Consider the following 25,232-nt stretch of genomic DNA (forward strand, 5'->3'; position numbering starts at 1 on the left):
AACTTCCTTCCTCGATAAAAATTCATGAGCTGACACCTCTTATAAATCGTTAGCACAAAGCTGTCCGCGTGTTACAACAATTTGTTCGCGTATCTCCTCCTGACGCACGACAATATCCATAAAGATAAAGCTAAACGATATAACTAAACGTTTCGTGTGCGCGTGTTACCTTTCAAGAACCAATTACTTCCATCCTCTCACATTATCAGAACGACTGCAAATCTGTCATATCTATTAACACCATTCCGTGGCAATTGAGCCATTGATGGTCGACGGAAATCGGCACAAATGTAACTTGCATTAGAAACAATCTTCGTATTCATAAAGTTCTTATGATATCTTCAACGCGAATCCCATTTCTATAGAAAACTTAAAACTTTATACACCTATCTGAAATATTTAGGGAACAGATCTTGTGGCCATTTAATAATAATTTAAAATAATTAAAACTTTACTGTGTGGATATGTGAACAACCATCCTTCCGTAAGAATATTTAGTAGACAATAAAGCAGTCGCAAAAATTATTAAGTGAATCTATATAACGTCTAATCACTGTATTTATTTAATTAATTAAGTTCTAATATATAATTAATTTATAATTAGTTTGTAACAAAGTATTGCATCACCTGTGTTTACCAACCTAAAGTTCAAATTTGATTTTTAAGAACTGGAACTTTCTCCAAAGCTTTTTGTTATCGAAAGAAAACGTGACAGGGCAACTGATAACGTGCCAAAAAAGTTCGTCTCAAATTATTGTATAAATTAGATATCAAAACTCTAAGGAGAATGCTTTGAACGATCTAAAGCGCCATTACTCTACGTAAATATGTATTATACATCATTAATTCTTTAATGCCAAATGACTGTATATCTTTTAGACAGACTTCGCACGTATACCAGTACCGGAGTAGTTAGAAAAAAGATGCAGTGTCGAACGAGACCGCGCTCTTCTACATCGAGAAACGTCGGATCAAGGCATCAGTAGTCGGTAGAGGAGGCAGCCGGCGCGAATTCGACCCGGCTAGAAAGCAGCGTGTACCACCGCCGCGACGCTAGAACGTCGTGTACGGCACACGCGATCGCAAGAAGAACGAGGAAAGCGAAGAAGGAAGAGCCGGGACGAGAAAAGCCTAGGCGCGTGACAGCTGGGATGTCGGGGGACGAGCGGCGGCAGTGTGAGTCGATGAGAAAGCGGCATAGGCGTCGGCGACGGTGCGACGAGGACGAGGCGACCAGAACGGAGCAACAGAGTGCGACGCGTCCGGCCTCCGCGATACCAGGAGAACATAAACGCGGACACGTCGCAGACGAAGGGCGTTCTATCATTCCTGGAAAGAGGGAAAAAGACGAGAGGCGACGGCGGAGCGCGAAAGAAAGAACCCCGACTACCAGCCAGAAAGAGAACGCACAGGCGTCGACGAAGAACGAGCCGGTGCAAGAGCAAGACGCGACGCGACAACTCTGCCGGTCGATCCCGAAAGAGGAACCGAGAAGAACGCCACGACTGGAAGCAACAAGTTGCTGCTGGGGTCGCAGAACGCCACCCCGGCCGGGGATGTGCGACCCCGGAGAAATTCCACGCTGATAGCCGCGATACACGCGTCACGACACGTCCAACGAAATTAGCAAACACACCGGAGGACCCGGGGACGCCACTGCGAATGATCGAACGACGCGTGGTCGCTTCTGCGCGATTATCGCGCCACGTGCTCACACTACGTATGGGCTTCGTTCCACGGATAGTTGGATAGTTGTGTATGGCGTTCGTTGGAAAATGGAATTGAGAGAAGTATGGGGAGTACGATGAGGGTGAAAGGAAACATTTTTGGCAAGAGGGTGTGGGTATCTGCGTAAATGTATTTTACGAATACAGTCAAAGGATGAAAACTAAATGGAAATTCGTTTCATCCTTTGTACATGCTTTGAACGTTTTGGATAGTTCTGCATGTTATGTACTTTTATACAAGTTTGCACATTTAAAATTCCCATAGATATATAGTATAGTTATAATGTTTATCATAATTGTGTAATGACAATGTAGTTATGTGATGTATGTATAATGTTTGTTACAATGTTAAAGAAGTATCAAAGAAAAATACTACCCTAATCTAAAAACGATTAGAATGTACGATATTTTTAAAAATAAATTGTATATCGAAAATAATATTACGATCATAAATATGTCTGAAATTAATATGGTGTATGAAAAACGATTTAAATACGTCAATAAATTCCCAACGAATTTCACTTAAATTTAAAACTGCTATTTAAATTTACCGAGCTAAGTTAAACCGAGAAGTTCAAAGATTTTCACTCCAACCTCCCCTCCTATCGAAAGTAAATTTTTTCCCATATAATTTAATGAGAAATATCTCCCTAATTCAATCTACTCCAATATCTTGAATAATTTAGTTACTCCCTGACTGCGATCAGAATTTCAACAACGCAAATAGCCCGAACCCGACAGACAGAATGTCTAGCTCACCAGCACGGATCGTGGCACATCGCCATGTGAATCATATTTAATGCAACAACGGCGGTGAGCATCAGAAGCGATCGTAAAACATGCTGCACCGCGGTGGCCAGCAACGAATCGCGGACTTTTTGCCTGCCTCCAGTAGAACACGTAGCGAGAGCAATTCTCCATGGCCATCTGGTCGTTCGTTTCTGATCGGTGATCCCTCGATAAACGTCCAACGAAACAGTAAAATTTCGCTCTTAACAACATTCTTCGCGTAGCTTCATCTTCGCCTTAATCTTCCTTTAATCGAAAAAGGATCGTGTTGTGGTCATGGTCAAACAAGGTTGCACAGAACTTTGTCTTTTTTTTTATAAAATTCTGATTCTATATTTTTTTCGTTGCTATATTGAGCTCTTGACTATTGGCACGTAATTAAACAGACTTTAATGTTCAGTAAGTAGTTACAACAAGTCCTATCTTTTTCAATTTTTATCTCTTATCAAAATTTAGAATACGATCAATATATTCACTGTTTCATTTTCGTATGAAGATTACGATACTATGTATAATTTCATAAATATATAATTTATAAGGATTTGATACTTGAAAGACAGTTATCAGTACAGGATTAATCTTAATCGCATTGATTCTCCCTCCTATAAAATTCCAAAAACCAAGATTTTCAAATCCAATAATTTCAACCGCTTTGTGCCTCTTCACTTGCTCCTTCGAATAATAAATTCTCAAGCTACTCAATTTGCAATCCCATCAAGAGATTTATTCCGGACTAATCCCCTAAGGTTTCCCAAGCGAAAATCTGATCCAAACAAAACCAGCCACTCACTTCCAGGGCGTTCATTGCAGCCTACATTTCCCTTTTCATTCCCATCCTCAATTTCGCAGCCACGATTCTCAGTTTCTTCCTCCTGATCCCCTCGAACTACGAGGCTAGAGGGTCGCATCCCTATCACGCCGTATCATCGAAAGATGAACCGTGCACTGTGCTTGTTGTTCTTTTTCCGCGAAGCATTATCATCCTGGCTAAAAAAGAATCACGACGCGTGCACACATAGGTGAAGCTTGCCGAGGAACCAGCGACCATTTTCTCATCGCTTTCATGCTCGACCCTTTTGCTTCTTTTGCCAGGCATCTCGCGGCTCTCGTAATTACCATCATCAAACAATGCAACGGAGAATAGTTACGTTGCAACAGGGAATACTCGACGGCGTCGATTCCCTTCGTAGCTTCACTGGTCCCTTCGTGGTGCTGCTGACATCATGAGCTCTCAGCAATGCGGGATCTAAGGAGACATTCCACGATAGACCACCGCAGAGGCCGTAGATTGATTGTGGTTATACAGGATGCTCTTTGATCGGTGCATATGATAATTCACAAACGGATCTGAAGAGCTATAGTCAAAGAATATCTTATGTAGTCCCATCTGCTCATGACGTTTACGCGTAGAAAATTGTTATCAAATGTGATAGGTAAAGCTGTGGAATAAGAGGACTTTGTGTCCTCCATTTCTAAGGTAATTTCGTATGAATTTCTTAGGAATCAGATGTCTTCTCGTTTTGATTATTTTGTAAGAAAAACTAACTTTTATTTCTTAGACTTCTTAAGATAAAAGCTTCATGGAACAGTTGAATAGCTTTTCAACATAGAAAATTATTATCAACTGTAACTATACTCTGTGTATACAAAGATCCTATGTATACCGTTTGTAAGAGAATTTCATGTAAATTTGTCGAACGATGGAGAACAGTTCTATTTGATAAAAGTATCATGAAACCATTAAATATGTTTTCAGTACGGAAGATCACTATTAACTGTGATTGAGATACCAAGATTCTATGTAACCCATTTCTAAGAGAACCTCATATGGATCTCCTAAAAGTAAAAGTCGTTCCATAAAAAAGATTAACTTCAATTTCTTAGACTTCTTAAAACGAATATGTATTACGAAATCGTGTTTTTGACGTGAAATATGGAACTGCAATAACAAATTCGATTACATCGATAAATTAAAGCTTTCTAGAAGATTTAAAAGCTCGAAGTTTACTGCCTATCAACCATTCAACTATTTATCTCATCGGGAATCGCGTTAAAATTTCAGAAAAAGACTAAAGGCTGCTCGCCGGACTAGTATATCCTAATCAGGATATGGAAGTTGAAGAAGGAAGAGCACACGAGAGAGAAGGAATAGCGTAAAGTGTTCTCCAGTCGAGTGGTGAAATATCCTTATCGTATAAACGAGGATGGAAGGTTATGGTGGCGCATGAATCACTTCAACCACGGGAATAATTCATGGAACGGTTAATACTGTTGCGAAACGTCTCGGCGAAAAGTTTGCGCATCTTTCAAAAATATAAAACCGAGAGGCTCGAAGCCTGGTCGAGAACTTGTAATTTCGCGCTACGAGATCACACAAAGTTTAACCAGCCACGAATCTGGCCAATTCTTTGTAAATTGTATGTATTTTGCAAGACCGTGAGTTTTATTCCAGGCTATTTATGGTTCAAGAATAATACTCTTTAATAAATGAGTTGAAAATAATATAACTTATTTCCTGACTATTTGTAAAAAATTCGTAGATGACTATTTTGAATGTCCTCTTTTAATCCTTTATGAAAATTCTAAATGTGATAAAATTGTTTAAAATTGCCAATTTATGTACGACACTCTTATAGGAAAATAACTTTAAAAATCGATCTCACCTTTTCGTATCTTTTAATTTAAGAAAACAAAAGAAGAATATTTTGTGCTTATTTAGAGAAAGAATCGATAGAAGAATTTGTACTTAACTAAAGCGTAACTCGTAAAAATTATACAATCTGCAAAAACTGAGACAATCCAACAAAAACGAAAGAATTCCATAAAATTTGGTAATGTCAGTCTTGTTAATGGAAAGTAGTTCTTAAAAATCAATTTTATTGCATAATTAAGCTGTATCGTGTCCTTTGAATGATACCGTAGGTATATACATAATATTGCCAAATAATCGCGTTATGCATTGAAGGGCCAAAGATATTCGATCGGCATAACACTGCAAGCGAAGTGCATTGCGGCTATCGTAAGTACATTGACTTCGTAACCCGTAAGAGCACGATTCAATTAGTTTCAACGATCATCCGGTCAAATCTTCCGAGAATTAATTATCGTTCCTATCGAGTTTGACATTGGAAAAATACTCATCTAGAAACTCACCGTCATAAAGTAAATCTTGATAATTAGGTCTCAAAATAAATACTGTGAATAATTTCTAATTCCAACATAAATATTTTCACGCAAACTACGTCCGATGAAATTTCTAATTTTCCAAGAAGCAAAGCGTTCAACGTTCAAAGCGATTCTCGTAGGAGGTTGATATCGATCGCGGGCGTAAATTTTGAATTATCTGAGAACAGCAGCTCGCGAGTGGAGAGCTAACGAGACAGAAAGAAGGTTCCACGACACCATCGTATCGCATCAGCACGGTCTTATCGGCTTCATGTCAGCTTGTATAAAGCGGGCAAAATATTTAAGCCGCGAAGTCAGCCTCGAACTTTTCCAGACGACATCCCTCGAAAGACACGGACCAGTTGCGCCAGTTTTACCACCGATTTTCGAGACGTGGAACGCACGAAATCGAACAGAAGGGCCTTCGCAGAGATTGAAAAAAAGAAGAGGAGAGGAAGGTAAAAAGAGAGAAGCATGCAACCCTCTCGAACCGAGAGGGCAAGAACCAGACGAGCGCAATCGAAAGGGCCATTGTTACCAGGAATCGGGGACAGGATATTACTCGTTAGTTGCGATTCGAACTTTTTATTACGACATTGTTTTACCCCTGCACCGCCCTTCCTCGCGTGTCTTCCTGTTATTCAAGCCTGCAATGGAATATTAAAATGCACCGTGCATTAATAAGTTGCCTCGAAATTCTGTAATTGCGCTCGTTACGATTGCACACTAGCGAAGCTTCATTGGGAAGCAATTAACCAAATTGCTGGAACGTTAGGTAGAATTATGAAACTCTTGTGACGTATGCGAAAATGTAGTTATGTGTATAATATCGTATGGTCCGTATAATATTTGTCATGTAATTAAGTAGACGCTTGATGAGATATGTACGTATATTGTCGGTCGATGTACAATATTGTCTTTCAGTCCAACACGTTTTATGTAAATTTGAGCCCATTTGACTAACACATTCGTAATTGGCAAGTTCATTGAGATATTACGGCAAGATATTATAAGATTCTGCGATTAAGACACAAATAAGAATTTGAAGTTTGGTTGCAAATATGTATCATGTTTCGTATCACATATGGGACTTGTCGATTTTTTATGCATTTTATAAATACAGGCAAAAAAGCTAATTTCAGTATTCATGACGAATACTTTGAATATTTTGTATATTTTTACATATTATATATAGCATACTCTTGTACATTTAAATTTCCCATAAATATATACATAAACATCCACAGTCCACTTATTGTATCAATTGAAATCCATATAAAAAAATTTTCTCGGTGTTAACGATAATAATTGTCTCATCTAGCTCTAATCATGGAAAAACAGAGTAGTAGCTCGTGGTCGTTAATGGAACGTTAATATTCCGTCGGTCTATCGACATTCCAGCGCTCCAGCTCTCCGTTATTCCGCTAACATCTTGGAAGTAGAAAATTGTGACAGAAAGAGTCGATATTCCTAGCAAATGAAAGTTACAAACGTGCTCATAGACGTTCAAGGCCACACGAAAATATCAAGTACAATCCCGTTTTCCACAGTCATCAATATCAATCCAATTCTATAAATAATGGAGCTCCGTCCATTGAGTTCATAAATAATGGAATTCTTACTCTCTGGCTATTCTTACGCTGACAAGAATTGACTGGCCGCTACTACGGTTCGTGAATTCGAGGATACAACGTGCCGCTATTATTTCACGTAGAAGAGCAGCACGCGGAGCATATCCCGATGGATCTTCGTCCACCGTATGTATTTTTAATGGCAAAGGGAAGAACAAGGGACTCTAATTTATTTACGTTAAACCGGAGACGTAAATCTAATTCGTCTTGAAAGAAAAATTGCGCCACGCTTTGGAATTCGAAAAAGGTATCTTTTACCTACGTTAATACGTTGGTTCTTTTCAATAATTCCCACGTGAATTTCACTAAGAATATACATATACGAAACCATTCGAAGATATCGGCGTTTCGCGGTTCAACAAAGCGTTCCAACTTTGTTCCGCGCGTGATGGTTTAGCAAACAATTTTACCCGACTGAAAAAACATTGAGTATTACGTCTGAAGGTACGTCGATCCTCTGTACCGGAAATTGCGGGCGCAAACGATTATCGAGTCGGCCAACGCTACCCATCGACAATGTATATATAGGATCAAGAGTAACCAGACTAACATTCGAAAGACAAAAATATCTGTTGCAATGGAAATAGAAATCGAACCACTCACTGGAATTTCCTTTCGTACACTTGTATTCATTTGAAAATCTATATTCGATGAATATCAGAACTTTTCTATTATTAACTAGAAAAAACTAGCTATTTCAAACCGTTTACGTCGTTGGTGTGACTCATTGAAGCAACAAAATACTTAATTAGTCATAAAGAAAATACATATAAATTATAAAAAACTTTAATTTTTACAGAACAAATCCTTATCCTCACGATCGTTAAAATATTAAAGATATCATGCTTATCACGAGAAAACATTTGTACCATTTTTCTTCTAGATAAGTACAGATTCTACGTATCATTTTCTATATTTATCTTACAATTAGTTATAGAAAAAAAAGTACATTCCTGCTACTTCTCCGCTCAGCTTCACGATTATTATGCTCCATTCAAATCGAATTATATCGAAAGATATAAAAAAGATTTATTTCGTTTAATATTTTACGAAAGAGAAATATATTAGATTATATGAGAAACGTTTTTCTATAAAAAATTTACTCCAAATAAACATTATCAGTAAAGGAATACTATAAAAAAGAAAAACACTAAATATTATATAAATACTATTTGCTGCCATAAAACAGTGATTTAAAGTGTGAATACACGTTTAGTGTAAACTGCCTAATATATATTATACTAACAAAAAATCCATAATATCCTTAATATCATTAAGAAATGTTTTTTTTCTCGATAAAAATGTATTAAAAACTTTACACCAAAAATATTTTAACAAAACAAGTGCCTTAAGGCTTTTAAAAGCCTCCTTCGCTATCATATCTATTTAACAGCTGAAACGTTCCTCCGTGGCTCTTCATAGGCGTCACGGTATTCCCAGGCCGGCGTAAATTTAAAGTCGTATGGCGTGGCCGGAAAGGTCGTGGCGGAAAGTCTAGAAGTTAACGCGCGCGTCCTTTTCGACCGACCTTTCTCCTTCCGCGAAAAAGCCTCGTGTCGGGACATGGATGGGCAACCGGGGAAGAACACATGTGCGCCACGGCGAAAGTTTAACGTCGACCATTGACCTGGCTTTTCGAATTATTCAGCAAGATCCCGCCGACCCTCTGGCTGAAAACCGACCACCAGAGATATTGGACTTGTTCCGTGAATGGTGGAAGTTGAGGACCCAGTCTCGAAACGCGTGATACTTAATTCACGAAACTGTGCTTTGTCACTTACACCCCCAGGTTCGGTTACATTCAACTACCGTTCTGTCTCGTAGCTCGGTTAGGGTGTTGCCAACTACGTAGTTTTTGCGAATGTTTAATAAAAATTTATAGTGGAAATTTATTTGCTTACAGGATATTTGAATTAATAGAAATAGATGATTTGCATGTAAATTCTTACACTTCTATCATTCTTATGACTTAATTATTTGCCTGTGTATTACTGAAATCAGTAACTCTCATTTACAGAGTTTTCTTCATATGCGTTAAATTTGTAGGGGAAACAGAAAATTTTACCGCTTATAAGGAAGATGATCGAAACTAATAATATAATATGAAGAGCCTGTTATGTTCTATTATATGGAATTCTAATTAGTGCCCGATTATCTAAATTTTCGCTATCTAAATTCAATCACTAATCGCAGGAATCGTATGTAATGAAGTAAAATTAGTAAACTGCTACACGTATTACGTATCAAATGTATCTTTATTAACTAACTGTTCATCCCTTGACAGGTTCAGATAAATAGGGTACTACAATATTGTATTTGTATTATGTAACCGTATTATTGTATCCGTATACCGAAAAATGTACAGTTTGTAATAATGGGATATGGCCGTGAAAAGTATTCGTTATAATGTTATATAAGTTTCTTAGTATATATAGTGGTTAGTATAGTAATTATTAAAGTTTCCGCCAAAGTTTGATGAAAACATAGAGGAGGTGTATGTATTGCGTATAAAATTTACTATGAAAATGTTGCAGTTAATATTTATAATATTCATATTGTAGCATAATATGGTAGAGTATTACGATGGCTCTGTAACTCATGTATTGAGAAACCTGTACAAGCACAATAACATATCGTTGCATTGTAACATATACATAATTTTTAGTGGTAGAGAGAAGGAGCGTTACAAACAGATAGTATTTGAGTGATTTTATACATTATTCGACACAAAGGGGCAATTGATAAGGTATTTTTGTGTATTTCGACGTGTTCCTTAAAACCACCCCGTCATTTCAATCACACTTTACTAGGAAAGATGAATTACCTTAATGAGCACTCGACGTTCATTTCGTTTACTGTGCAAGAATATAGGTGGCAATTACAGGCAACGTGCACACATGTGCAACTACTAAAGGGACGTTTGGTCGGCTGCATCAAAGAAACGTGCAGTCCCTCTTATTAATTCATGCTAATCGCCTACCCTCTAAAAGCGGTTCTCAATCATTCAAGGAACTCGGTTGTTCTAAGTATACGCATTAAGCATGGGGACGTTTATCATGAGAACGGAACGAAGAAATTTTGTGCTGCATAAGATTAGACACAGAAAAAATTCCATTTATCTAAATAAAAATTACAGCTTCGAGATCATTATCGGGATAAAAGGTTCCAATAAGTAATCACTGGTGTTAAAATGGAAATTTTGAATGAACGTAAGAGACCATTTTAAACGATGCATTTTTATGCAGATTGTGGGTCGAGTTTGTTGTTTTAGAGATAGGGATTGAATAAATGTAATATTCATAAAGAAAAATGGTTCTCCGCTAGTTCCCTTCGAAAAAAAAAAAACATTATTGCTTTAAACGAATGATGAAACCAGTGAAAGATATAATAGAATTATAGACTAAAACTTTTTGAATAAAACAATATACGAACGGGAATAATACGAAATAAAAAGAAACCTTTTGAAAAAAAACAATCATCAACTGTTTCATAATTTTAAACTGATTGAAATATGAGCCCGTAAAAGGCCAACATTCATAATAAAACAGTAGAACACCACTCATCTAAGCTCAATTTGTAACCACCACATTCACATTTTGTAAACCGTCATATTCATCATTTACATCCCTATCCTTTCTTCACGTCGCAAAGCCAAGACCTTCAGAAACAACCGAAACATCTTCCATCCTCATTCAAAATAATCGAAGCTACTCTGTTCCGAAACGATGCAATGTATTCACTTAGTCTTACAGAGGTAAACGTACTCTTCTCGACTCGAGAGATCAAAGCTACTATTTCGACAGCACTGTTCCGCGGGTATGGAGTTCAACGCACGGAAAACAGTAATTTCACTTCGGCAAACAACAAGTTGCCTCGGCTACAATAAATAAACGGCAATACTTTCGAGCTGATCTCGCGAGCGACCGGGAATAAGGAGGCAGAGGAGGTGCATATGTGTGCAGAACGAAAATCCGGTACCGAGGTTGCCGCCGTGCGTATTAACTTATGGAACAGAAATAACAGCTTTCCCCACGGGAGCCAAAATAACTCGGCGAAACACAGAATCGTCCGTGACTTATAAGTCTTTTTACTCGAGAGACCGCTTCCCAACTTGGGAATTCCGGGTCGATGCATATTCGAGGGCGCTTCCATTTGTTCCTCGTCGTCGTTGCCTGGTTATTTATTTCGACAACCCTTTACGGACACCCTGTCGCAAAGAGACAAAAGTTCGAAAGGCATAAGAGCCACCGATGAGAAAAGAGACGATGACTGGGGTAGACACTTGTCCGTCGTTGGAGGCATTAAGATTAACCTTGACAGACATCGTTTTCTACGGGCGGAGGGACACAGTGGAAACGCGGCCTCGGCTAATCGTTTTAAATGGCTCCGAATCGGTTCTCACAGACGCGTTTAGCTTGTTCAATTTGTCGCGTGATCCACGAGGGCGTGGAGGGATTGAGACGCGAGTATATAGCAGCTATGTATACGGTTTTAGAAAATTTTAGGACAAACGTGTGTTTGCAGGAGTATGTTCAATCCTATCGATTAGGATCGAAACCATAGAAAGGAAAAATATGTATAATTCGAATCGTTTCATTCTTGAATTTTCAATGTTTCGAATATTTAAACTTTCAAATTTTCAATTTTCCAAATTCTTTCATTCTCAAATTGTTAGATCTTTTCATTTCCAAATGTTCATATATTCGAACTTACACGTTTGGATGTTTTTTAACTTAGAAATTTTTTAATTTTCCAATCGTTAAACCAGAAATTTCTAAATTTTTAACTTTACTTCCTTCTTTATAGATACCGCCATATCACAGAGATGCAATTAAATCGGATCTTACTTCTTTTCTGATGTTGCAACCAAAATCGAGATAAGGTAAAAACGAAGGTAAAGATCCAAGTATAGGTATAATAGCTTGTTGAAAGTTTTTACGAGTTCTAGGCCGAGTGTTAATTACAGTTCCTATCGAGATCTAAAGCTTCCAGAGGGTTTCTTCCCGGAGCACCAATCTGGATTTTATTTTCTTTCGTTATGACGGTGGTCTTGTACAGTTGTACGTGGAGAGCGAGCATCAACCGAACACAGCTCACAGAATATTACGGAACAAAATGATTTCTCAACGTTGCCAGCGATATATATTCGTGTCATAAAGGGTACAAATGGAACGTGTGCAGGGAGACAGACCGATGATCCGAGTCAGAGCAGACATTTCTTCCGCGGATTCCCGAATGGGCTGATTGATGACGACGCCGTTAACGTGTATTAACGATATGGTCTATTTGCAAGAAAAAACCGCGATTAAATAAACGCCGATTCCGATATGGATGAATAATCTGCTTAAATAAAGTGCGGAAATATTTTCACGTGACTGCAATAGCTCTAATAAAACAGAAAATAAACTATCGTGGAAATTCGTAAGTTCAACACTATTTGCCACTATTTACAGATTTATCTTTAATCGACGATAACAATTATAACAAATTGCAGAAACCAAAAGCCAATAAACATATTCGTTTTAATATAGCAATTTACGTGTGAAATCTACTTATCTCACAAATAAATTATTCTTAGTCCCATCGAGCGTTAAACGAATACATATATTCGATAACATGTACAACACGCATTCACGAAATTCACTCTAGATTCAAGTTAAATTTACATTTACATTCTGCCTCTGTCAGAAATTTCGCCGATATTAATAAATATCTAATAAAATCAAGTTTACAAGCAAATTTTGCAAAATTAAAATTCTAAAGTCATAAAAGCTGTTTGAACGGTTAAAGGTCAATAATCAAGAATTCACTTGTCGATTCACTAATATAATCAACTAATAAATTTCGAGAGGATCGAGCTAGTCAATTATCGCAACTTAAAAAAATCACCAGTGAGTATCCCAAAAAGATCAAACGCGAACTGTAGCCGGAGGAAGTCCCACGAATTCACTTTCGAAACCACTCGCGGGATAAGACACGTGAAATTAATCGCATCTCCTGTCGCACTTCCTTCCCTCCGTATTTTCTTTTTTTTTTCTCCTCCTCTTTCCTCATATTTCTTTTTTTCTTCTGTATCTTCTTTTCGTTTTGTGTCCGCAAGCTCCGATGGTTAATCTTGTGCTCACCGCGAGCGTGACCCGAGCTGAATTTTAAATCTGACGTATTACACGCGTAGCTGGTGTACAGGAGTCGGAAGGACATCTACATAGAGGCAGGGAATTAGCATAAGCCATTGTCCTGCCAACGGCTCGACCAGGAGAATGGTACCTGAAAGCTCTACCAGCTACAATAACCCTTTATACAGTGCAGGTGGAGTACTGTTATAACCGTAAATCGTATGAAAACGTATCGTGAGCGCTTTTGCGATTCTATTCGGTTGGCCAGAGGAATTACGACTTGCCAATTAACCGATTAGATTATCGCCAGGGCCAGATATTGTCAACTCACAATTATATGTGCGAAGGGATGTCTTGATAATACAGGTCAAGTGCGATAATCGTTCCTCCTATTATATGGGACCGAAAATGATTTAAACAACCGCGTAATCGAATGTAAAATATCGATCGTGGTTATTCCAATTTTGTTGAGATAGAAACTTTGCTAATTCTTGAAGGATATTACGAACAAATGTAAAGAGAGTTAAAAGAGAGAAGACACTCTCTTAGAGAAACTTATTTTGTGTTAGTTATTTGATTCGTGGAATATTTATTTGATAATAAGTTATTGAAAAAATGTTTGGCTTAGAGAATGAACAAAGAATGAAGACTGTAATTTTGGGTCGATTAATCATTTGATTCGTAGAATTCTTGAAGGGTATTTGAAATGGATGGTCGAAGAAATCTTTGACTTAGAGAACGAAGCGAAAACAAAAATTGATATTGCGAGTGTTGATCATTTGATTCGTAGAAGAATTCTTGCAGTGTGATGTGAATGGGTGGTTTAAAAAATCCTAAACTAAATGAATGACCATACAATAAACAATGATTTTATATTAATTAATTATTTGATCATTAAAAGAATTAAAAATAAAAAAACAGAGAGAATGGATGGTTAAACAAATATTTGGCTTAAGGAGTGAAGAGAAGATAGAAATTCGTTTTATCTCTCTTAATTATTGAATTCGTAAAAGAATGCTTGAAAAATGAGGAGAATAGATGGTTCACGAAGTACTTGACTTAAAGAATAAAACAAGAAGAAAATTGATTTTATATAGGTTAGTTGGTTTATATGCTGTTTTATAGGTTGGTCTATGGATTGGAAGTAGACTGTAGTCTACTTCGTTATTAATATCGCGTGCAAGAGTACGTGGGAAGTTTCCTGTGATCTTAATTACTCTTTCGATTAAGTAAATACTGTTATATCAATCGTCATTGATTGCATAGACGCGTTCTACTAACATCCGCAGAACCTTCCAGTAAGTTTCTATCGTCGTTTTCGAAATATTAACGCGAATTATCGACTATACGCAAAACTTGCGGTCTTCAAGGACTCATTGTCAGATAAATCCTGTACACTGCGTTTTAATTGGGAGACCACGTTAGACATCAGGAATTTGCAATTGACGTAAGATATATTTTCTCTCTATATCGAAAAGAGGAAGCAAACAGTGGTGTACTAAGAAACGTGATTCATTCTATCTCATCCGGGATTTCAATTTTCCCGAACTTTGCTTCCAAGAAAAAGGGAAGAGGAAGCAAACGAAATATACAAAATTTCCTTATATAATGTTAGACCAACTTACTACGACAAAATAGCTTATAGCAACACACGAATGCTCGTAAAAATGCGACGGATGCACTCCCCTTGCTAACACGTGTCAGGACGAGAATAAAACTTTTATTAACGAAAAAAAATATTTTACTGAAATAAAGTAGTAGCAAGGGAAGGAATTTAGTATTTTTTTTGTTTTCTAATTAACACTAGCACTACGTGAAAAAGAATTACGCAAACAGCCATTGCAGGCTCCTTTTTATATCCACGCCTTGTAATTGCGATATTTCTGTAATTACGCTTATGTAGTACGATAATCCTGAATATTCATTTTTATATATGTACTTCTTAATCCTTTAGTACTACGATCGATCAGTCACGCGATAAAATGTTTAATACATTGACATGGCAATTAGGTAGTAGTAATAATACATAGTACTTTACTGTATCTAGGTTAAGTAGATTAAATTACTATGTAAGTAGTGGGTAAGTGTCGTATGCAATTATATGACTACAGTGTTGTAACGAAGATGACACACAGACTAACAACGAGTGATTCTAAACCAATTTTAAATAGTTGCTCATAGAATCTTAAAACTAGAACTATTAGAATGGTGATCTGACAAAGTGATCAGTTCGTTATTTTTCATAGAAATTTTATAAATTTACAACGATGCGTTTTCCGAAACTTCTGTAAAAATACATAAGTAAAAATTTGTTTTTCTTCTTGGATTATATATTTTTTTGTACATCTTTTATCTTAATTTCTTTGTTCGTTTAAAAATTTAGTCTAATCTAAGATTTAATTGAAATTTGTAGCCGCACATAAAACTAACATTACCAAAAATCGAAGAGAAATATGAGTGGAAAGAAATTAATTCCTAAGTGTGAAATTTGTCCAACTGACAATAAAAGAAAATTCTAATAAGGTTTTCTCATGAGACATGTAATAGGACGCGACAAGCCTCTTTATCTCCCTTGAAGGAAGAGAACTGCTCACAAAGAAACTATGAGGAAAAAAAGAGGAACCGTACGACACATGACGCAATACACAAGCTTTGCTGGAGTGTTTTGACAAATGACGAACAGAGTTCTTGGAGAGAAGAGTGCACATGTCTCCGGTCCGCGTCTCGAGGAACTCGCCAGAGGGTCTACCCTCTCATGGCATATGCGAATTGTGTGTCAGGAGGATCGTAAAAATCCGAGAACAGCCGGGGACCGAGGATTTTTCGATGAATTTTCACACGAGAAGGACCCAGCTATCGGCTCGTCCCCGTTCAATTAAGTTTCAACGCCGGAAACATGTGAACCTACTTTACGCTTTTAAAGTCATGCCTTATTCGACGGAAAACCGGCGAGAAAAACCGCTTTGCCGCTTTCGATCCTCGATTAACTGAAACTCCATCGAGCCGCATTCTTTCCCCACTTTCGAAAATTGTCCGGTGTATTTTGTTCGAAGCGATTAGGGGATTGAATTTTTTGGGCGAATAGAGCAATCGAGGAAATGCTTGAAAATTTCAAACATTTATTTTATGATCATAAAGGACAATTTTCTAGTAGAGCTTTTAGAATATCGATACAATAAGCTTTATTAATAATACGTATTTGTAAAAGTAATCTTTTAAAGTAATTCTTTTTGGATAATTTAGAGTAATCTGATGGTTAAGATAAAGAAATTGAGGTTTGTGAAATAAGAGAACTCTATTCAATAGAATAATACGTATACTAAATATTTAACTTATGGATTGTAATATAGTCTTTAGAGAAATAATTTCTTTCAAGAAAAATAAAATTATAATATTTGTATAGATAATCCTCTGATTGAAGAATTTCGAATAAAAGAGACTTTCCATACTTTCAAACATCAATTATAGAAACATTTCTAATATCTCCTATGAATCATCAAATGTCTATCTAGTTTGATACTTGAACTATTTCCTAATTTATTCTGATTAGTATGGCGCCGAACAGACAGCTTCTGACGACAATAAATTAACGAGAAATTTATATCGTTCAATCCCGCACAGGCAAATATGCATTGATGCATTATCTTCTTACTTGATGGACCATAACATCACTTACGAAAGCAGAAGCAACTCGACTCGAAGGGAACGCGAAGGCAAGGTCGAAAAACCTGCGAAAAAAGTGGACAAATGCGACGCGCGGCCTCGTAATTATGTCACAATTGTACGCGGCGCGCGTATGTGGCGTAACACTCGGATAAGCGGAGTAATGAGACCGATAAAAATGTGTAGTCCTTCTATTTTCAAAGATTTTACGAGTTTCGTCGCTAATACAATACATCGTCGAATAATTGCCTGATTGATGAGAAGATCTACGTCTCGAAGTTATCTCCAAATTCAAAATCGAAATATAAAGTTAATTACCGAAAAGAGTTTCACTTACTTCAAGAATGATAATTCATCTGAACCACACTACATGATCTTAATTAATATTCGACCAGTATAAACTCTAATGTGTTCCTACTATGAACATTCTATGAAATATTCCAAGGCAGAACGAGGAATATCAATACAATAATATTTACCCACCAACTACGTGCATTTGGTGGACGTCATTTCCTATATAATAATATTTGATCATTGTAAACTCTAATCTGTCTTACGTCCTAACAATAAATTTCAAAGTCCTCCGTTTATACTCCAAGGAGAAACGAGGAAATTAAATATAACAATATTTATCCACCAACTACATTCACCTGATGACCGTCATTTTCAACGATAATAATTAATATCTGATCACTAGAAGCTCTAGTGTATCCTAACTATGGATAATAAATTTCAAAGTTCTTCATTTATGCTCCAAGGAAAAATGAAGAAAATAAATATAATAATATTTGTCCACTAACCACGTGCTCCTGATGGCCGTCATTCCCGCTGAAGATCGGCCGGACCCACGGCTTGGATACCGGAAAACCCCTCTCGACACTGGTATGAGAGCCAAAGGAACGACAACGCGCACCACCTCCGCGGACGGGAGTCGGCCACTGACTGAACGTGACTCTGATTCTCTGGAACCGGGAGGAGGCTGCGTCGACCGGTCAGGGACCACGAGCCTGCGGCCTTCTGACACTCAAGTCACCGTCAATTTCTCCCCCTTCGTTCTTTCTCTCGTTCCCTCACTCCTCTTTCTTTTTCTCTTTCACCGAGCTGTTGCGTTTCGTTTACACTTTTTTTTTTCCCCCGATAAACAGACGATCCCTTTTACACTGATCAACGGAATTTGATTCTTTAGAAAACCGTCTGTGTGCTTGGTTACTTTCTTGCATGCTTTCTATTTGTCGCTGGTATCAAGATTCAAAGGTGTAATTCGAAGTAATGGTAGTTTCATTGGTGAAGTTTGAGATCGGCATCTTTTTGGAGATTACGGCGTAATAGATGATCCCAGACGTAATTGAATATACTTTGCACCGGTGTTTCTGTTTGAGAATTTTGTTAGTCCGTTTTTGCTAATCGTTCGCTAAATATGCTCACGAAATGGAGAAGATACGAGAGGTACTAACAGATGGTTCGAACGCTATTTCATTTGCACGTTGCACTTTCGAAAGTTTCTGTTTCGTATAGACGAAAATTTTACCATTTTTAAATATGCTAACAAGCCAATCGTGGTGTTTAAATCAATCGAAGGGCTCAACGAAAAAGCGCGCAAGCGTATTTTTTCGTTTTTCTTCTAAAATGTTAAGTACGAAACGGTATACAATACATAGGTAACACTTATAATAATGTGTAGGATTTATTCAGAAATTTTCAAACGTTTATGTGTACGTATAACGATATGTTTTATATATAACGATATCAACATTATTTATAATTTTTTCAAATTAAAGACTTTATCGCTTGTACATTTCCTTTTGACCTCTGCAATATTAATAGAGAATTTCGGTGAACATCAATCTATTTAGTTAATATATTTCATGCAATTTCTAAGAACCTAGTCCCAACCCACTAGCATGTTCTTCACACGAAACACCATTAATATTCATTCCTCATAGCAAACTATTAGACTGACCACGACTGTAAGATGCATGATTTACTTCAAAATTCGCATACTACGACGATAGCTATCAACAATACCAATGATCTATGTTTATATAACATTTTTTGTTTGGTTATATTCATAAAATATACTCATAAAATATAGCTATTACACTTTGAGGCACTTTATATATACCATAAATTTTCGATATTTTACGTCAATATTTTCAAATTGTAAAACAAAGATATCGCCAATTTCTATACTGAAAATTCTCGATAATAACCGATAATGCCATTAATATCTCTCTATTTCCCCCACGCACGTGTTAAATATAACAAACTGTAGAAAAATGAAGCAACACGGTTGTGACCCAGTGTGGAATGGTTCAAGGGCAAGTGGACAGGAAGAGCAATGGGTTCTGGAAATTCATTCAACCGCTCATTCACTCTACTCGCGGACGTCTTAATGAAAAGTGAACCGGCGATTTACGAGCGATCGTTCGATGCGAGAGTAGAAACGGCCGATGAATAATGGAACGCGTGCTTCTTGGATAGCCCCCTTAATAGTAACCAGCGACACGATTCCATCATGATGGGATACTTGAGCGACAGAAGAACAGAGATAGGCAAAGTCGATGACGGGAAGTACCGAGACAGTTAATTAAATTTAACGGAGAGGTTATCACGTCACCAACGATCGTTTCTATGTAAGTATCATGGACCAGCTTTTCGCCAATTCTAGCTGGATTCTATTCTCGATCGTCGAACGAGAGAAGCGTACGACGTGTCTCACGCTTGAAAGAAGCTCGAAACGACAAGAAAGTTTTAACGACAAGATTTAATAGCTATGGGACAGGCGGTAAATCGTTTTAACAACCTATGTGCACAGAACCAATTGTTCTTCCGCCGTTCCTTTCCCAGATTCTGCCCCGTTTTCTTTTTCCAACCCGGTTATTTCCAGTTTTCCTCGACGCCCGAGATGTTCTACTACCGTGAACGATTCGATTTTGATGCTTGAGAAACAACTACCTTAATCGCGCTGCATTCTATCCCCTCATCATGAGATTTATCCGGTATTTGAAAAGAAATCATGGATCTTTCGTAATGATTTTTTGATTTTTAATAATTCCGGAAATATCTTTAACTCTTTGAGAAAACTAACGTTAGGTTAATGCAACTTTTTTTTTTGGTCAATTTATAGTATCGAATCCTATTCCTTTAGCCCATTCTTTAATATTATGGTTATGAAAGACAATTTCAAGGATTTCTTTTTCGACGCTGGTTTTTCTTTCGAATCTAAATATTTAGGTACTACGGTTTTATGAAATTTGTACAAATTAATGTATTTATAACATTGTAATAATCTATTTTTTCAAACCTGTATGGTATACTCCTGTAAACTACCTATTATTCTAATATATTTTTCAATGTGAATTATCATATTCACGTTTTCCAATAATCTTATATATACGTAGTTTTTTGTCGCGCTCAATACATAATACCTTATTTAATACATTTATTGGAGACACTAGCGAGCGAAACGTTGGATGTAAAACCCTTCTTCACTAAAATAGTCTCAAAATTATCAAATCGTTCAAATCCAAGTTTCCACTGTAACACAAATACATACACTCTCTCACCACCGATCGATCAATCATGCAAAACACGAAGCAAGATACAAGCCCCTCGACCATCGAACGTTCCGTTCGCCAGAATCTCGAGACGAATATTCACGGAACAGAAAAACGACGTAAGTCGATCCATTAGGACTAACCGTATGCTTCGACGGCGCATCGTGGCAGATGACAGTTCCCCGTCCAGCGGGAGTCCTTCGACAAGAAGCCTCCTCCTCTCTTATCCGGTTAATTCACGTTAAGACCGGCACCAAGTGAAATCCTTGCGAAAGGACGCGCGCGTGGAACTCACGAGAGAAAACTGACCGAAAGAAACGCGGCACACGAACAGAGTACCGACCCCCGATACCGAGCTGCTCTCTCGGTTCGAGTCGAGAAAGAAAGAGGAAGAGCAGAACGTACGAAGAGAAAGAGAGGGAGAGTTACGAGAGACGCATGGAGAGAGGGAGGCAGATAGAAGGTTGGCGGTAGAGATGGTCGTAGAAGGGGCGGGAGGGGCGAGAAACAGCGATAGGGTGGAGGACCGAAAGAGAAGAAGAGAATAGTTGGAGGGTGGGAGAGAGGACCTGGTGGGGACTTCTTACTCATTCATACTCAAACGCCCCCGCAAAATTGCAAGTACCGTAAAGACGGTGCTTCTTCTCCACACTCGAACTGCCAGCTATACGCTGCTTGATTAACGAATTCGATGCACTCGGTTTGATCCTGCTCGAAAGATTAGATGGCGAAAGTTTCGGACGAATGCGGTGATTCATGAATAGGAGATTTTCGTTCGAGTTTCTTGGATGTTTTTCTATGAATTGAATTTTCAACCGGTTTGAGAATGAAAGCCTTGATAAGTAAGGGTGACCGATGTTTGAGAGATTTTTGTTTGTGGTGTGTTTGGATACGATTTTAATTTCTGATTAGATCACTTCTGGAGATTTATGAGTATTCTGTATGAATGAGTACATGAATGAATTGATCGGTATAAATGCAACCGAGTTACACATCGTGTTATAATAACATTGTAATAAAGAGGTTAAATAAACGATATAAAGTTTAGCGATAAGATAGAGCGATTTGTCTTTAGATCGTGTTATCAGTTGCGTTATAGATTAAAAATAAAAATTAAATGAAAATATCGAATAATGTACATAAATAATGTACTGTTCTAGAATTACGTATATTTCGATCTTTGTGTATCCTATTTAATATTTACTTGTTTTGGAAAATCGATAACATAGTGATGTAAAATATTCGATTGTCGCTTTTAATCTTCAATTAATCAAATTACAAACGCTGTTATGAGACTGACATAATCTGACAACCAGAGAAAATGAATCAACTCTTGGATAATATAATTTTTTTTTGTATAAGTGACATATTTGGTACCACAATTACATCTGGAAGAAATAAAATAGATTTATCTAAAATTCATAATTATCGAAATTTCTCGTTAAAATGTGATCTGGATAGAATAAAATTTTACCTGACTCAATATAGATGCAATCAGAAAGTGATCCTATGTTTTTCACCTGTACGTTATACTAACGATATATGGCAATATTACTCTTACTTCAATCGCCATCCTACGGGCCTCCTGTATATTTTCCGTGGTAACGGGCAACGAGGTCACCCTTAAGCCGCAAATAGTTCACGCAAAGTAATCAAACAAGTTGTTACGATGTTGCAAAAAAAGGAAAACGTTAGCGTAACGTAATCAGAAGCGTGCCTCTTGTCGGTGCTATCGGGCGTGAATCTCATTTCGACTCGGACGCGACGTCGCGCGAAATTCGACGGACGCGATTAGCGGACGAACGTTAACGTCCGTTTGTTAATTAATGCGCGTGGTATGGTCGCACGAACAATACGCTCGTCGAACCCGCCAATTCAATTTCGACAAGCCGGATTAACGCGTCAGGATGAATCGGCGCCGGCGCTCGATCACGGCGTCAACACGTGCCTTTTATTAATCACCCTCCGATTTTGTTAATTATCCCCTATTACCGAATCGCCGCGATCGAAATAATCGGAGCAACATCGATCACACCTACGCCACTCTGCGTGGGCTTAAGACGAAATGGGCTCGTGATTGATATCAATTTTTTTATATTTATGACATAAATTTATAATTGATTCCTCTTTGGAAATTACAAGAAACTTTATTGATATTTTATTCTAGTTTATCACGTGTGTAACCAAGATCAGAAAACAAGCCGCTTTTCAATTTCAAAGCACATTATTTCTGCTGTGTATATCTGAATGTGTATCAGATTCAAGTATATACATGTCTTTCAAGTCTAAACGTGTATAATTTTTGAGCTAATGATATCGATGTGGACGAGAGTGATTGAAGCGCGAAGTTTAGATTACAGCGCTAGTATAATGAGTGAAATTATGTATTTGTTTTTAGTGATAATATTTGTGAATGATTAACATTTATTGACAGTTATCCATATCTCGGTATCGATATTTGTAATCATCGATACAGTTTAATCGTCACTGCGAAAGATTTATATTTCGAAACTGTGGAAGAGTGCATGGAGTTATACGAATGTTGTTGACAATTATATGATAATATTTGCTGTTGGTTATCGACATTAATGAAATTGATTTGGCGTGTATTTGATTATTATATTTCTATCGATATTCTATTCTTTAATTTTGTTTTGTTCTGTACTGTGAATACATGTTATACACGTGTGATATTAGATATATTGTAAATATTGATACAGATTAGTACTTATTTAAATATTATGCATTTTTACAATCGCATTCTGTACCTTCTGTTTCATTTAAGAGATTAATTCTAACATAAAAAACAAAAGAAATATAAACTTGAAAAGCAAGTCTCAGTACTTCTCGAAAGCTATCGCCGCTTATCAATATTTGCCGACAATTATTGACTTTGTTCAATGTCTGTCGACGATTTCAAGATGAATTCAATCTAATATAATTTAAAGTTCCAATATTAAAAACATATAACATATAAAAGATCAATGATACTTTATACATGGAAACACTGGTAATTTCCAATAAAAATATGTAATAAAGAAAATACAACAGAAACCTAATTATTTTTTCAACAAGTCCATTCCCGAACATTCATTAGCTTTACACATGCATCGAATGATGCTATCCGATCACTGATCGAAGATCGATAACGTTTACATTTCCGCCGTTGTAAACGCGAATCTCTTTACCAGACGCCACCTGTTATACCATTCGCGAAATTACGAGATTGAGATTATTAGCGATTCAGCCATCGAAAATTCGCTATGTGCCGCGGTTTGACCCCTCCCTAACCGATCCCTCATTGACGAATTGACCCCGATGACAAATCGCGTCGCACGTGTGACTAACTGATAGCGGCGCGAGTTTCTGTAATCCCCGCGATCCCAAAGCCACTGGTGGCCGATTAGCGAACGCGATTGCGTTCAGTTAATTAGTGCGTACAGATTGTCAGCCTGCAGTCAGGATTCCCTCTCTCTATTCCAAATCTCCTGGTTCTATTGATTTTCCTGTGACTCTACATATTCGTATTTTTATCAACGACAATGGAAACGAAAATTAAGATTAACGGTTCCCGCTTCAAATTTCTAATTTGCTAGTCGTGATTTTTGAAGGAACTGCAATGTTTTTTGAATAGCTATTTTCAGTTACTGTTTGTATAGAAAATTTAATCATGAAAATATTCAAGCAAAGTAATTATCTAGTTCAATGTGATAAAAATCGTATTATAATGGTTTGTCGCCGTACGCAAACATTCCATATTTTAAATATATTATTTGTTATATTGCTTCAGTTTAATTACTTTTCCAATAGTAGTCCACAGTTGAATATATATTAAATTAAAATTATATTTTTTTAATAAATCGAACTTAGATGTGTTCCCTATTGAAAACACGTTTTAGCCAGTTCTGCGGGTTATTCTATTATAGGAAGGAATCGCGACTTGAAGAGGATTGAGAAATATAGACGAACTTAACCTGACTTCAAAAAAAAAAAGATCGGTCGAAAGTATTGTTAAAATTAAATGGCGATGATGGGAAATTTGTTAATAATATATCGTTGTAACTTTATTCGCGTTGGTTATTCATAGTGAAATTATGTATTTTGAAGCAACTAAAAACATTTACAGTAGAGCAGAATTGTTTTTTCAATAAATAATCTTTTTGTACAACATGAAACTGTAAATACACAGACTCTTACACTCTTTGGTGGAAAATATGTAGAACAAGAAACATATACTTAATCGGTTTTAAATACGAATTAAATACGGGTTTTAAATTCTATTCAATTTATTAAACATATTTCCAGTGGTCTTTTCGAAAAATTTCTTGGAAACAGGGTAATGCGTCAAACGTTGCGTCACATTTCATAAATAACATTTGGCAGGCGAAAAGTTACAAGACCAATTGCGTTTCGTGTATGTAACGTAATCATGTTTAAAAATCAAGGTGCTTGGTAAACTATTAACACTACGTTGGATGATCATTTCTCTGCGGCATACCTCCTCCGTCGAGGAACGCGTGTTTAGAAACGGCTTGTCATACGATATAAATTGTATATACACATCGTAAGAGAAATTGGTCGTGT

At 37.0% G+C, this 25,232-nt stretch overlaps 1 protein-coding gene across 9 annotated transcripts in view; it reads right to left on the reverse strand.

Annotated features, from left to right (window-relative positions):
- Ppn (proteoglycan-like sulfated glycoprotein papilin) overlaps positions 1–20,972 on the reverse strand; it is a 157,493-nt gene extending 136,521 nt beyond the window's left edge. For 3 of the 9 annotated variants that reach the window (XM_072012660.1, XM_072012666.1, XM_072012662.1), the window contains exon 1: positions 17,892–18,052. In XM_072012660.1, the coding sequence (XP_071868761.1) occupies positions 17,892–17,914 (23 nt within the window). In that variant the 5' untranslated portion in view covers positions 17,915–18,052. Of the gene's footprint in view, positions 1–17,891; positions 18,053–20,791 lie in introns of those variants that run through there. The other 6 variants (XM_072012665.1, XM_072012663.1, XM_072012668.1 and 3 more) reach the window with 4 other exon arrangements.
- Positions 20,973–25,232: the final 4,260 nt, after the last annotated feature.

Source organism: Bombus fervidus, chromosome 11, assembly GCF_041682495.2.
Source record: "Bombus fervidus isolate BK054 chromosome 11, iyBomFerv1, whole genome shotgun sequence".
In the NCBI taxonomy this organism is placed as follows: domain Eukaryota; kingdom Metazoa; phylum Arthropoda; class Insecta; order Hymenoptera; family Apidae; genus Bombus; species Bombus fervidus.